Source organism: Symphalangus syndactylus, chromosome 3, assembly GCF_028878055.3.
Source record: "Symphalangus syndactylus isolate Jambi chromosome 3, NHGRI_mSymSyn1-v2.1_pri, whole genome shotgun sequence".
Classification (NCBI taxonomy): Eukaryota; Metazoa; Chordata; class Mammalia; order Primates; family Hylobatidae; genus Symphalangus; species Symphalangus syndactylus.
In genome coordinates, this window is record NC_072425.2 from 91,901,983 (window position 1) to 91,915,688 (window position 13,706).

Here is a 13,706-nt window from a genome sequence, read left to right on the forward strand (position 1 = left end):
GCTACTGGTAATGATTTAGAAGTGCTAGCTACATAAGACCATGTCCTGGTTGAATGCGTAACATGAAAGTTTTGAATTTTCCTAAAAACAAAACTTATGATCTCTTTAGTCTGTCCTGCAAAATAGATAACAATTCCTGAGACTTGCTTTTATGCTTGCATGGTATTGTTTATAAGCAATACCATACAATTTCCTAACATCTACCTAGCTTGAGTTCAGTGTACTTCTCAGGTATGTTAATGGTACTTATGTGAAGTAATAGAAAGTGCTTAGTTTTGATGGGAGGAGCCTGATACATTAACTATATATTGTTAAGGCCAGTTATTTGGGCTGGTCATTATCAAGGGTGGCAAGTACCTGGATATCTATCACTAGATTCATATCTGCCACTGAAGGAAGATAGTACTAATCAGATATAGCACTTGTTCATGCAGAGTATCCATTTGGCATAATAATCTGTTTATATATTACTCCAGCCAGCTACTGTTACGTGGAATCTCAGCATTATTTCACATGTCTTGCCATATTTTCCTTCTTGAATCTCTATTTTCTCCTTTCATGTCACTGGTCTCATTTTTAGTCACCTTTGTTTTCCTTTTCAGTCGTGTTTATACTCCTTAACTTCTCTTCTGCTTAAATTTTGATTATTCAAGATCTTAAGTCCTAGGACTTTTTCTTGCTCATCCATTACTGTGGCTTTAAACGCCTTCCAAATGCTAATGAGTTTGAAATTTATAGCTTTATTTCAGATTTACCTTCTGAGCTCTGGGCAACTCTGAGCTGCCCTCTTGAAATCACCACTTGAGTGACTCACAGCCTTTTAAAACTTAAATGTCCAAAGTGGAAGTCTTATTCTTACCTCCATATTCTGTCTGCCTTTTAGTCTTCTCTCCATCCTAGTAAGTGGTATGATCATCTAGTAAATTTTTCAGATCTCAAGTCCTTCAAGAGGCTTATAGGTTCGCATGTAGTGTGGCCTTATTTACCTCTCTAACCTTCATGCCAAGCAATGTCAAGGAAAACCAGAACTGGACATTAAGTGTAGTAAAAAAAACCAGACCTTATCCAGCAACTGTTGCAGTAGGGGAAAAGTGACCTCAGTATAGGACCGAACTCAATTCTGAATAAAAAAGAACAAGTTGGGATTTATAGCCAAGGAGCAGGCTGGAGATCAGTGGATGGAAAATTACTAAAAGGAAACATCAGATGTAGTGGGAATTCTGGTTAAACAGACTTAATAGGATTCTTGTTGAAAGCAGGATGGGATGTTCAGACACAAAGGGTGGGGACTGAGGAATTTAAGGTGAGGGAGGTCTGGCTAAACCCACTTGGTAGAATTCTTGCTAAAACTGCAATGAAAAGATGAACAGACATGGAAACTCAAAGGTTAAGGCATAAATGGGTGGAGGATTCAGAGGAGCCTAAGTTTGGTCAAGGATAGTCTTTGTTAGTGATCACTATACTCCAGCCACACTGGCATTTTCCCCCAAAAGTGCCATTTTCCTCCCTGCCTCTCTAATGTCCTTTTTTTCTCTATTAAGAATGATTCCTCAGCCAGGCGCGGTGGCTCATGCCTGTAGTCCCAGCACTTTGGGAGGCTGAGGCGGGTGGATCACGAGGTCAGGAGATCGAGACCATCCTGGCTAACATGGTGAAACCCCGTCTCTACTAAAAATACAAAAAATTAGCTGGGCATGGTGGCGGGCACCTGTAGTCCCAGCTACTCGGGAGGCTGAGGCAGGAGAATGGCATGAACCTGGGAGGCGGAGCTTGCAGTGAGCTGAGATTGCGCCACTGCACTCTAGCCTGGGCGACAGAGCCAGACTCCCTCTCAAAAAACAAAAACAAAAACCAAAAAAAACCTGATTCCTCTTATTCTGTCAGCTAAATTGTATTCATTCTTCATATCTCACTTCATGTCACTTCCTTAGAGATGCCCTCCCTGACCACCCAATCTAAATCTTCCTCATAATTCCCTGTTATTATGGATAGTATCCAATTGTTTTCCTTCATAGCATTTACCATATTTTAAGATGGTAATTTGGTTGTTAATTTGATACCTCTTTCTCCCAGATGAATTGTAACTCTAATGAGGACAGAGATTATATCTGTATTTATCATAAATATATACTTTGTGCTTAACATAATACCTGGCACATAGCAGATGCTCAGACGGTCAGTTTTAATGCAAAAGGAAACCCATTTACCCTCTTGCTGGCTGTGGTGCATATGCTACTGCAGCTTCTTGAAGATTAAGTTGACTCCTAAGAGCCATGAATGAAAATCTGCCTTGTTACAGGAGGTTATTTAAAATAAGTAGGATTTTAATGAGCACATTTTTTTTTTAAATAAATTTCTCTTTTAGGCCAGTGTTTTATTTCTTTTTGGTTGAATCTAATTGAGTGAAGATAATTGCAGACCATGCATTCAGCAGGTCAGTTTTTTTTCCTTTAGCTTTTTCTTTGTTTTCTTTTGTCAGTAATTCTAAAATTTCACAGAGGGTATTTTTGTTTAGATTAAATAACAGATGAAAGAGTTTTAATTTTCTTTGTATGGATACTTTGTATAGATTGTGTAAGTCACAGTATTTGAGATAATTGCTATTTAATTGCCTCTACTTTCTTGCCATTACTATGTTTTATTCCTTTAAAGATATGGCTTCAATGATTTTGTGTCTTTTAGGCCCCATGTTTGACAAACAGTGCTGTCTTCTAAAAATTGGGGGTCTTAAAGTAGGAATTATGTGGAAGTGGCTACTTGCTTGGAATATTTAGAGCTCTCACTAGGATCTTGAGTCATATGATTAGCCCTTGACTAACCAAACCCTTTAATACGACAGATTAGAAGCTTCCTAATACAAATCGACTCATTGCACCAACTAATAAGAAACACAAAATTTAATCAAAAATTTTCCCCAGGTGTTTTTTTCTCCTTTTGAAAAGAAACATTGGAAAATGTGTGTGTGTGTGTGAGTGTGTGTGTGTGTGTGTGTGTGTGTGTGAATTTTCTCCCAACAAAGTACATTTTAAAATTTGAACATGTGGCCAGAGACAGAATTTGAAGGAAGGAATTATTACATATGTAAATACAGTTTTAAAGAAGTAGGAGACTGAAACTAACCTTGAAAGAAGCAATTTTTTGTCATTTCAGTCTGTAAAGTGTCTCCAAAGACATTTCAAAAAAATTACTGGCGCCTCCGTTAGTGCTTTTTGGAAATACTGATTCATCTTGGGGGTAATAGTTGGCAGAGACTTGTACAGCTTACAAAAGAGACTTGTACAGTTTACTAAAAATAAAGACCACCTTCTGTGATCCTTTACTTAGAAAAATTATACATTCTGTTAACTTATTGTTATTTAACCTCCCCCAATATTGTTAAGAAATTGGGTTTCATAAATTTATATATTACTGGCACTAAAGGGTAATACCAGGTGAAATCATTGTATTTATAGAATCAGTACTAAATTCTTAGTTTCTTTTTTTCTATTCATTTATCAAATGCCTGCCATGTTTAAAACAATGACCTTGAGAAGATGGGATGAGGAAGGTAAATATTTTTGAGGATAAATAATTCAATAGATAAGTTGACCAATTCCACTCATATAGAGGATTCCTAGATAGTTGCCATCTATTAGAAAAGTATGAGACTCATAATTACAGAGAAAATATCCAGTGGTAAATGCTATAGATACAGGGCATGAGTATTTCAAGCATATTTCTGTTGGAATGATCAAGATTTACTTAATAGGGTAATTGATTCTGCAGTCAGTTTTTAAAGGAAGGGCAGAATATTAATGCACAGGAGCATAAACAACTGCAAAGAATGGGAAGGTAGGTTTTAGAGAATGTTGAGTTAACATATCTATTATTTTAAAAATGTTTATTAGGAAACTATTCAAACACAGAGAAGCATAGAGAATAATACAGTAGACATGTATGACCAACCACCTAGATGTAACCAGTGTTGATAATGTACTGTAGTTGCCGCTTCCTCCCTTGGTAGCAGTTCTAAAACCAGTGTGTATGCTTTCCTTTTCTGTTTCTATAGTTTTAATAAAGATAAATGAATCCATAAACACTGTTAGTCTTATATTTTGTCTTTTTAAAATTGACATCAATGCTAACATACTAGAGGTATCATCTTGCTTTATTTCACTCCACAGTTGTTACTGTGGAAATGTGTCCAAGTTGACATAGGTAACTTTATCTCATTTATCTAAACTGAGGCATAGTAGTTCATCTTTTTATAAGACTGTGTTGCTTATCAAGTTTTACTTACACATATATCATACATTTCTTAAGTAACAGCATTGTGTTAGAATATTTACATTATTCTGTTGATTTCAGAAATAGTTTAAATTTGTGTGTGTTTTTTACTTTTTTTTCAGGAAATCCTTGCACGAGGAATTCTTCTTCCATTAATAAATCAACTCAGTGATCCTGATTATATTAATCAGTATGTCATATGGATGGTAAGTGCCTTTTAAAATTACAACTCTGTTTTAGAAATAATTTTTTAAATGTAAAAATACAGTTGGGAGATAGGGTGTTTAAGCAGTAATTTATTAAAGAAATCAAGTAAAAATGTTTCTAAAGTAATCTCTGTGTTTCCAATATTTTTATTTGCTTATATTTTGAATGTGTTGGCCAAATTCTCTTTAAGAATTTTGTTGATTATCTTCCTTGCGGTTATGGTGCTACTACTATTTCTTAAGAAAATTGATATTTTACTACCTGTGTCCATAGATGATGAGTATTTTTAATGGCTACTATTTGACTTTTAAATACAACTTGGGATTTGAACTACTTGACATGTAACTCACATTTTATACTGTATAATGGGGGAAAATATGGAGGACAGAACAGTAGAATGAGAACCAGAAGGTCTGTATTCTAGATGTTTCTGTAAGTTGCCTAGTGTCTGTAGTAGTTAACTCAATAGTTTTCTCCTGTTAGTAGTAGTTAACTCAATAGTTTTCTCCTGTCAGACGTATCAAAGACTTAGTTATTACTAAGTTCACAAGCCATATTTTTTTCTTTATAATGTATACTTTTCCTTAATAAACTCATGGTCAAGGAAGAATTGTAAATGGGCCACCTTCTGGGAATACTTTGATACCTACTTCTAGATCTTTTATTTATTTTCTTAAATCTGGGAGTTCTACTTTACATTTGTCTTCCTTTAACTCAGGGTAGCTTTCTTAAGAAAGAATTACTTGATTGTTCTTTGATTTCCCTTAGGCATTGTCAGACTTGCCATTGTTTTATTTTTATTTTTTTTACTTTATTTTTATTTATTTATTTTTGAGATGGGATCTCACTCTTTCATCCAGGCTAGAGTGCAGTGACTCTTGGCTCACTGCAGCCTCCACCTGCCTGGCTCAAGTGATCCTCCTGCTTCAGCCTCCCAAGTAGCTGGGACACAGGCATGCACCACCACACCCTGCTAATTTTTTGTACTTTTGGTAGAGACATGGTTTTGCTGTGTAGCCCTGGCCAGTCATGAGCTCCTGAGCTCAAGTGATCTGCCTGCCTCAGCCTCCCAAAGTGCTGGGATTACAGGTGTGAGCCATCGTGCCTGGCTGCTATTGTTTTATTATTGTTGTTGCAAAGGTTTACCCTTCGACCAGATTGTGGTACCTGCAGACAAAAATTGTTATTAATTGTGTATTCCTGGAGCCTTTCCTGGAGACCGTGGAACTTGATTCTTCTTTTCCTTTGTGAACTTTTTTAGACTTTGCGTTAGGCACTATAAATGCTTTGAAAATACACATGTCTGCACAATTAAAAATAAAAAAAAAAAAATGAGTCTCCTTTGGCTAGGAACTCAACTCCTAAGAAGTTATTCTAAAGTGATAATCAAATTTGTGACAATCTATATTTAAAAATTTTAACAAGTTTTTAATTTTTTAAAATTATGGATATATAAGGGTTGTACATATTTATGGAGTACATGCGATATTTTGATATAAGCATACAATGTATAATGTTCAAATCAGGATAATTGGGGTATCCATCATATCCAGCATTTATCACTTCTTTGCATTAGGAACATTCCAATTCCACTCCTATGGTTATTTTGAAATATACAATAAATTATTGTTAACTGTAGCCACCCTGTTGTGCTACTGAATGGTAGATCTTACTCTTCCTGTCTGACTGTGTTTTATGCCCATTAGCCATTCCTTCTTTATTTCCCTTCCCAGCCTCTGGTAAAGAAACATTATTTGACATTGTATCTCCATGAATTCAGTCTTTGTTTTGTTTTTAGTTCCCACATATTTGGCCTGCTGTGCATGGTTAATTTGACTTAACATAACGTCCCCCAGTCAATATTTCATTCTTTTTTTAATGGCTGAATAATATTCTATTTTTTGTATGTACCATGTTTTCTTTATCCATTTCTTTACATACTTGCCAGCATTTGTTATTGCCTCTCTTTTGGATAAAAGCCATTTTAACTGGAGTGAAGTAGTATCTCATTGTAGTTTTAATTTGTATTTCTATGATGATAAGTGCTGTTGAGCATTTTTTAATAACCTGTTTTCCATTTATATGTTGCCTTTTGAGAAATGTCTATTCAGATCTTTTGCCCATTTTTAATGGCATTCTTTTTTTTTTCCTATTGAGTTGTTTGAGTTCCTTATATATTCTGGTTATTATTTGTTTGTCAAATGGGTAGTTGCAAATATTTTCTCCTATTTTGTGGATTGTGTCTTCCCTTTGTTGATCATTCCCTTTGCTGTGCAGAAGCCTTTTGGCTTGATGTGATCCCATTTGTACATTTTTGCTTTGGTTCCCTATGCTTTTGAGGTCTTATGTAAGAAATCTTTGCCCAGACCAATGTCATGGATTGTTTGCCCGCTGTTTTCTTCTAGTAGTTTTATAGTTTCACATCTTAGATTGAAGTCTTTAATCCATTTTAAATTGATTTTTCTATATGCTGAGAGATAGGGGTCTAGTTTCATTCTGCTGCATATGGATATCCAGTTATCTTGGCACCGTTTATTAAAGTGACTGTTTTTTCCCCCAATGCATATTTTTGGCACATTTGTAAAAAGTGAATTTACTGTGAATGTGTGGGTTTATTTCCGTGTTCTGTATTCTGTTCCATTGGTTTATGTGTCTGTTTTTATGCCAGTACCCTGCTGTTTTGATTACTGTAGCTCTGTAGTATAATTTGAAGTCAAGTAATGTGATGTCTTCAGCTTTGTTCTTTTCTGCTTAGGATTGCTTTGGCTATTCTGGGTCTTTTGTGGTTCCATATATTAATACATATTGGGATTATTTTTTCTATTTCTGTGAAGAAAGTTATTGGTATTTTGATATGGATTGCTTTGAATTTGCAGATTGCTTTTTGTACTATAGACATTTTAGCAACATTAATTCTTCCAATCCATGAACATGGAGCATCTTTTCATTTTTTTGTGTGTCTTCTTCAATTTCTTTTATCAGTGTTTTACAGTTTTCCTTGTAGACATCTTTTACTTCCTTGCTTAAGTTTATTCTTATGTATTGTATTTTATTTGTGATTATATGGGATTACTTTTCTTGTTTTCTTTTTCAAATTGTTCAAATAGAAACACTATTGATTTTTGTATGTTCGTTTTGTATCTTGAAGCTTTACTAAATTTGTTTATAAGTTATTTTTTGTTTACTTGTGTTTTAGTTGTCTTACTAAAGATATGAGTGGATTGTACACCACAGTTGCAGTATTATTCTGTAGTTGTCTGTGTACTTAGTATCAATGAGTTTTATTCTTTCAGATGATTTCTTATTGCTCATTAACATGCTTTTCTTTCAGATTGAAAAACTCCCTTTAGGATTTCCAGTAAGACTCATCTGGTGTTGTTGAAATCCTTTAGCTTTTGTTTGTCTGGCCAAGACTTTATTTCTCCTTCAGAGTTGACAGATAAATTTGCAGGATATATTTTAGGTTGGAAGACATTTTTTTTTTTCCTTCAGCACTTTGAATGTATGAATGATCCCACTCCCTCCTGGCCTGTAAGGTTTCTGCTCAGATGTGTGCTGCCAGACGTATCAGAGCTCCTTTGTGTTATTTGCTGCTGCTGCTGCTCCTCCTCCTCCTCCTCCTTCCCTTTCTTCCCTTTCCCCTGCCCCTTCTCCTCCTTCTCCTTCTTCTCCTTCTTTTTGCAGCTTTTAGGAGTCTTTATTTATCCTTGACCTTTGAGAGTTTGATTTACATGCCTTTGGTCATCTTATTTGGATTGAATTTCCTGGTGTTTTTTGACCTTCTTGTACCTGGATATTCATGTTTTTTTCTGGGTTTGAAAAGTTCTTTGTTATTATTTCTTTGAATAAACTTTTTACCCAATCTCTCTCTTTACATCCTCTTTAAGGCCAATAAATCGTAGATTTGCCCTTATGACACTGTTTTCTAGATCTTGTGGGTATGCTTCATTTCTTTTCAGACTCTTTTTTTCTCTATGTATTTTTGTACAGCCTGTCTTAGCTCGGTTCTTCCTTCTGCTGGACCAGTTCTGCTGTTAAGATACTCTGATGAATTTTTCAGTTTATCAATTGAATTTTTCAGTTCTAGAGTTTGTTTGACTTTCCCTTATTATTTCAGCCTCTGTTAAATTTCTCAATAGAATTCTGAATTCCTTCTCTGTGTAATCTTGAAATTCTTTGAGCTTCCTCAAAACAGCTCTTTTTATTTCATGTCTGAAAGGTCACATATTTCCTTCACTTCCAGAGTGGTCAGTGGTGTCTTATTTAGTTTCTTGAGGTGATGTTTTCCTGGATGTTCTTGGTGCTTGTAGATGTTCATTAATGTCTGGACATTGAAGGGTTAATTATTTATTTTAATCTTCTCAATCTGGGCTTATTTGTACCATCCTTCTTGAGAGGGCTTTTCATGAAGTCAAAAGGGATTGAATGTTGTAACCTAAGCCTATGGTCACTATGCTATTTCAGCACTAGTGGGATCCCTAAGCCCAGGAATACTGTGACTCTTGGAGACTCCTAAATACACTGGCATGGTGCACTTCAGTAAGATAAAGGAGAATTCCCTAGGTTACCAGACAAAGTCTTTCATGCTCTTTCCCTCTCTTTCTCTTAATTACAAAGGATCTCTTTCTGTGTAATGCTGCCTGGAGTTGGGGAAACAGTGACATGGACAATGTCATGGTCACCATGGCTGGCACTGAGCAGAGTTGCACCTCAAGCCTCGCAGAGCAGCACAGTACTGGGGCTTGCCTAAGGCCTGTGGCCACTGCTGCCTGGCTGCTGCTGCTATTTAGTCATGGCCCAGGACCACTTTGGTCAGCAAATTGTGAGTTCTGCTAGGGACTGGGTCTGTCTCATCAGGGCAACAGCTTCCCTTCTGGCCAAGGATGGGTCTAGAAATGGTGTCCAGGAGGAAAGATGTATATTCTTGGGTTTCAGGAATCTGTCTGGTTTTGGGGTTTACTGTGGCTGAGCTGGTACTTAAGTTTTAAGACACAGCCCTCTGTATTCCTCCCTTTCCTTCCTCTGAGTGGAAGGAGTCTTTGCTGGAGTTACACTGCCTGGAAGTGGTGGAGGGATGACACAGACACTCTGTTGGCCACCATAGCTGGTGTTACACTGGGTCACACCCCAAGTCTACTGACTGCTGAGAAGAGTGTATGTATCACCAGGGCTTGCCCTAGGACTGCAGTGCTTGTGGCCTGACTGCCACTCATATTTATTTAGTGCCCCAGGCCACTTCAGTCAGCCCATAGTGAAGCCACCTGGATTCGAGTTATTCCCCCTGAGCTGAAGAATTCTGCTGTGGCTCAGGGCTGGTCTAAATGCTCCTTCCCTGGGTGCTAGTGGAATTCTGTCCTGTGCTGTGAGAGAGCAGTTCTCAGTTTCAAAGCAGAATTCTATACTCACTTCACTCTTCCTCCCACAAGCCCACAGATTCTCTTTCTGTGCTGTGCTGTCCGGGGTTGAGGGGAGGGCTGGTGGAGGCAATGCGAGAATGTCTTTCCTACCCTTTTGAATGCCACTTTCCTTGATATTATGCTCAAACCAGGTACTGTGATCACTCACCTAATTTTATGGTTCCTATGAAGGTGCATGGACAGTTGTTTAATATGGTGTTCCTGTGAAGAGGATGATCGCTGGAGGGCTCTACTTGGCCACCTTGCTCGGCCTCCTCCAATAATGTCTATTTAAGACCATTCATAGCAGCATTGGTTATAGTAGCAAAAAATGGAAAGCAACTTAAATGTCCCAAATAGGGGATTAGTTAATATATAATAACACATTGATACAATTGAATACTATGTACCCATTTAAAGTGATGATAGTATATCTTTATGAACTTGAAAAATTGTTCATATCTTTTGCGTGAAAAAGATAACTAAAATTAGCATATATGTTAGGTAATATCCCATTCTTTAGAAAAATATACTTATTAATAACTGTAATTCTCATAGGATATACACTGAAATGTTAATAGAAAGGTAGTAATTTTTCTTTTTTATGTATTTCACTTGCAATGAGTATGGATTATGTAATAAAATAGTATTTTTTTAAAGTGGTAGAAACTTACATGCAAAATTTATAAACATTTAAGTTAAAATTAAGGGTAAATAATAATAAGATTTGTTTAGTAATACAGAAAATGGATATTGTATACCAAACTTAAATAATCAGGATATAATTATTAACTCTGGTCCAAAAATGGAAGCAAGTTTAACAGAATGTTATGGTTATCTCTCACTCATGGGATTGGGAATTATTTTTATTCCCCTCTGTCTCTGTACATATATTTTTTAGTGTTCAATTTTCTGTTCCTGAGCATGTATTAACTGCGTTAACTGTAATTACATATATAGTAAAAACATTTTGGAGTGGGCTTAACCTATGTTCTAAAAATATTTCAAACTGTTGGGGGCAGCAAATAGCTGAATTACTGATGGTTCTGCAGAAACCTCACTTCTTGCCTCCTCAAGAAAGAATTTGACTGAGAGGCGTAAGGCAGAAAAAGAGACTGAGGTAAGTTTCAGAGCAGGAGTGGAAGTTTATTAAAAAGCTTTAGAGCAGGAAAGAAAGGAAAGTACACTGGAAGAGACCCAAGTGGGCACTTTGGAGGTCAAGTGCCCTGTTTAACCTTGATCCTACGATTTTATGTACTGGCCTACTTCTGGCATCTTGCATCCCTTTTCCCATGATTCTTCCCTTTGGGTGGGCTGCCCGCATGCACGGTGCCCTCCTTACACTTGGGAAGTGAGCACACGCAGTGTGTTTAGGAAGTTGTACACATGTCCACCTGAGACTTTCTTCACTTTTCTGGGGGCATTCCACCAGAAGGTCATACTCTGTCATTTTGTCTCTCAGTGCACATCCTTGAGCTCACTTGACTATTTCCTGAGATTTTATTGGAAGCTAGTTACCAATTTCAAGTGTTTTTATCTGTTTGGGAAATTGCCACTTCTTGGTGCCTGTGACCAATGATTACTTTAGTGTGACAACTGTGGACCATCAGGGAATTGCGTCTCCCTGGTGTGGGCTGCAAATTATTTTTGCAGTTATCACACTGTGTGTGTATGTGTGTGTGTGTGTATGTGTGTGTGTGTGTGTGATAACTGTGTGTATGATAACTGCCAAACCGATCACCTGATGGCTGCCTGACATTCCTGGCAGGGGTGGGGTCAAAGGGGTGCTCTCCTGCCCTGCCATATTTTTGCTTAACGAACAAGAATGCAGTCCCTATTGTATTGTGCAACAAAATATCAGGAATAAAAAAAGGTGCATACTTGTGGTCCCAGCTACTCCAGAGGCTGAAGTGGGAAGATCATGTGAGCCCAGGAGATCAAAGCTGTAGTGAGCTGTGATTGTGCCATTGTACTCCAGCCTAGGCAACAGGGCAAGACCCCATCACAAAAAAAAAAAAAAAAGACACAAATGGAAACACATACTATGTTCATGAAGTGACCTAATATTGTAAAGACAGCCATGCTGCCCAGAGCAATTTACAGATTCAGTGCAATTTTTTTTTTTTTTTTTTTTTCTTGAGACGTAGTCTCGCTCTGTCGCCCAGGCTGGAGTGCAGTGGCGCAATCTCGGCTCACTGCAAGCTCCGCCTCCCGGGTTCACGCCATTCTCCTGCCTCAGCCTCTCCGAGTAGCTGGGACTACAGGCACCCGCCACCACACTCGGCTCATTTTTTTGTATTTTTTAGTAGAGACGAGGTTTCACCGTGGTCTCGATCTCCTGACCTCGTGATCCGCCCGCCTCGGCCTCCCAAAGTGCTGGGATTACAAGCGTGAGCCACCGCGCCCGGCTGATTCAGTGCAATTTTTACCAAAATTCCAATGATGTTTCTTTGCACCTCACCCTTCCTGATTTCAAAGCCTATTACAAAGCTACAGTAATTAACTGTATGGTGCTGGCATAAAGATAGAAATGTAGACTTAGTGGAACAGAATAGAGAACCGAGAAGTAAGTTCTCATATGCATACTCAAATAATCTGCATAGATTTGTATCAAGGCTACAAAATGGGGAAGAATAATCTCTTCAGCAAATGGTATTGGGAAAACAGGATAGCCTCATGCAAAAGGATAAAGTTGGACCCTTAACCTTGCCCTGCATGTAAAAATTAACTCAAAATGGATTAAAGACCAGAAATGACAAAACTCCTAGAAGGATATGTAAGGGAAAAGCTTCTTAGATTTGACTATGATTTATTTGATATATACCAAAAGCTCAGACAAAAATAACAATAGTGAGTGGGAGTATATCAGACTAAAAAGCTGCCCAGCAAAGGAACAATCACCAGAGTGAAAAGGTACCCTATACAATGGGAGAAAATATTTGCAAGCCATATATCTGATTAGGGATTAACATCCATCATATATAAAGAATTCATACTACTCAACAACAGGAAAAAGAAAAGTATTTAAAAATGTGCAAAATAGTGTAATGACATATCTCCACAGAAGTTACACAGATGGCCAACAGTAATATGAAAAGATGCACAACATCCCTAATCATTATGGAAATGCAAATCACAACCATAATAGTAAATGAATTAGCTTACAACCATTTGGTCACTATTAAAAGAAAAAAATAAAATAACAGGTATTGGCGAGGATGTGGAAAAATTGAAACTCTTGTGCACTGTCGATGGAATGTAAAATGGTGCAGACACTTTGGAAAACAGTTTGGAGGTTCTTCTCAAAATTGTTACCGTATGATCTAACAATCCCACGTCTAGGTCTCTATCCAAAAGAATTGAAAACAGGGTCTTAAAGGGAAATTTGTGTAATCATGATTGTAGTATTCACAGTAGCCAAGAGGTGGAAATAACCTCAAGTGTCTAGCAACAGATGAATGCATAAAGAGAATGTGGTATATACATACAATAAAATATTATTCAGCCTTACAAAAAAAAGGAAATCCTGTATATCCTACAACATGATGAACCTTGAGAATACTGTGTTAAGTGAAATAAGCTTATCACAGAAAGACAAATACTGCATGATCCCTCTTTGAGTAGTCAAACTCTCTAAAGTGTTGGTTGCTGGGATCTGGGAGGAGAGAACAAACAGGATTTATTGTTCAGTGGACCTAGAGTTTCAGTTTTCAAGATAAAAGATCAGAGAACTGTTAAAAACAATGTTCTGATAGTTTATACCACTGTTAACTTAAAATGTTTAAGGTGATAAATTTTATGTTTTGTGTTTAGAAAAAAGAATGAACAAATTGTCTT

At 37.1% G+C, this 13,706-nt stretch overlaps 1 protein-coding gene across 8 annotated transcripts in view; it reads left to right on the forward strand.

The window, feature by feature from the left end:
* The window catches only part of SNX13 (sorting nexin 13), a 154,306-nt gene that overhangs the window by 71,459 nt on the left and 69,141 nt on the right, over positions 1–13,706 (forward strand). For all 8 annotated transcript variants that reach the window (XR_010120257.1, XR_010120258.1, XM_055272508.2 and 5 more), the window contains one exon: positions 4,389–4,472. Coding sequence is in view for 6 of the 8 variants with exons in the window: in XM_055272508.2 (XP_055128483.2) it covers positions 4,389–4,472 (84 nt within the window). In the remaining 2 variants the exon portion in view is untranslated. The remainder of the gene's footprint in view (positions 1–4,388; positions 4,473–13,706) is intronic.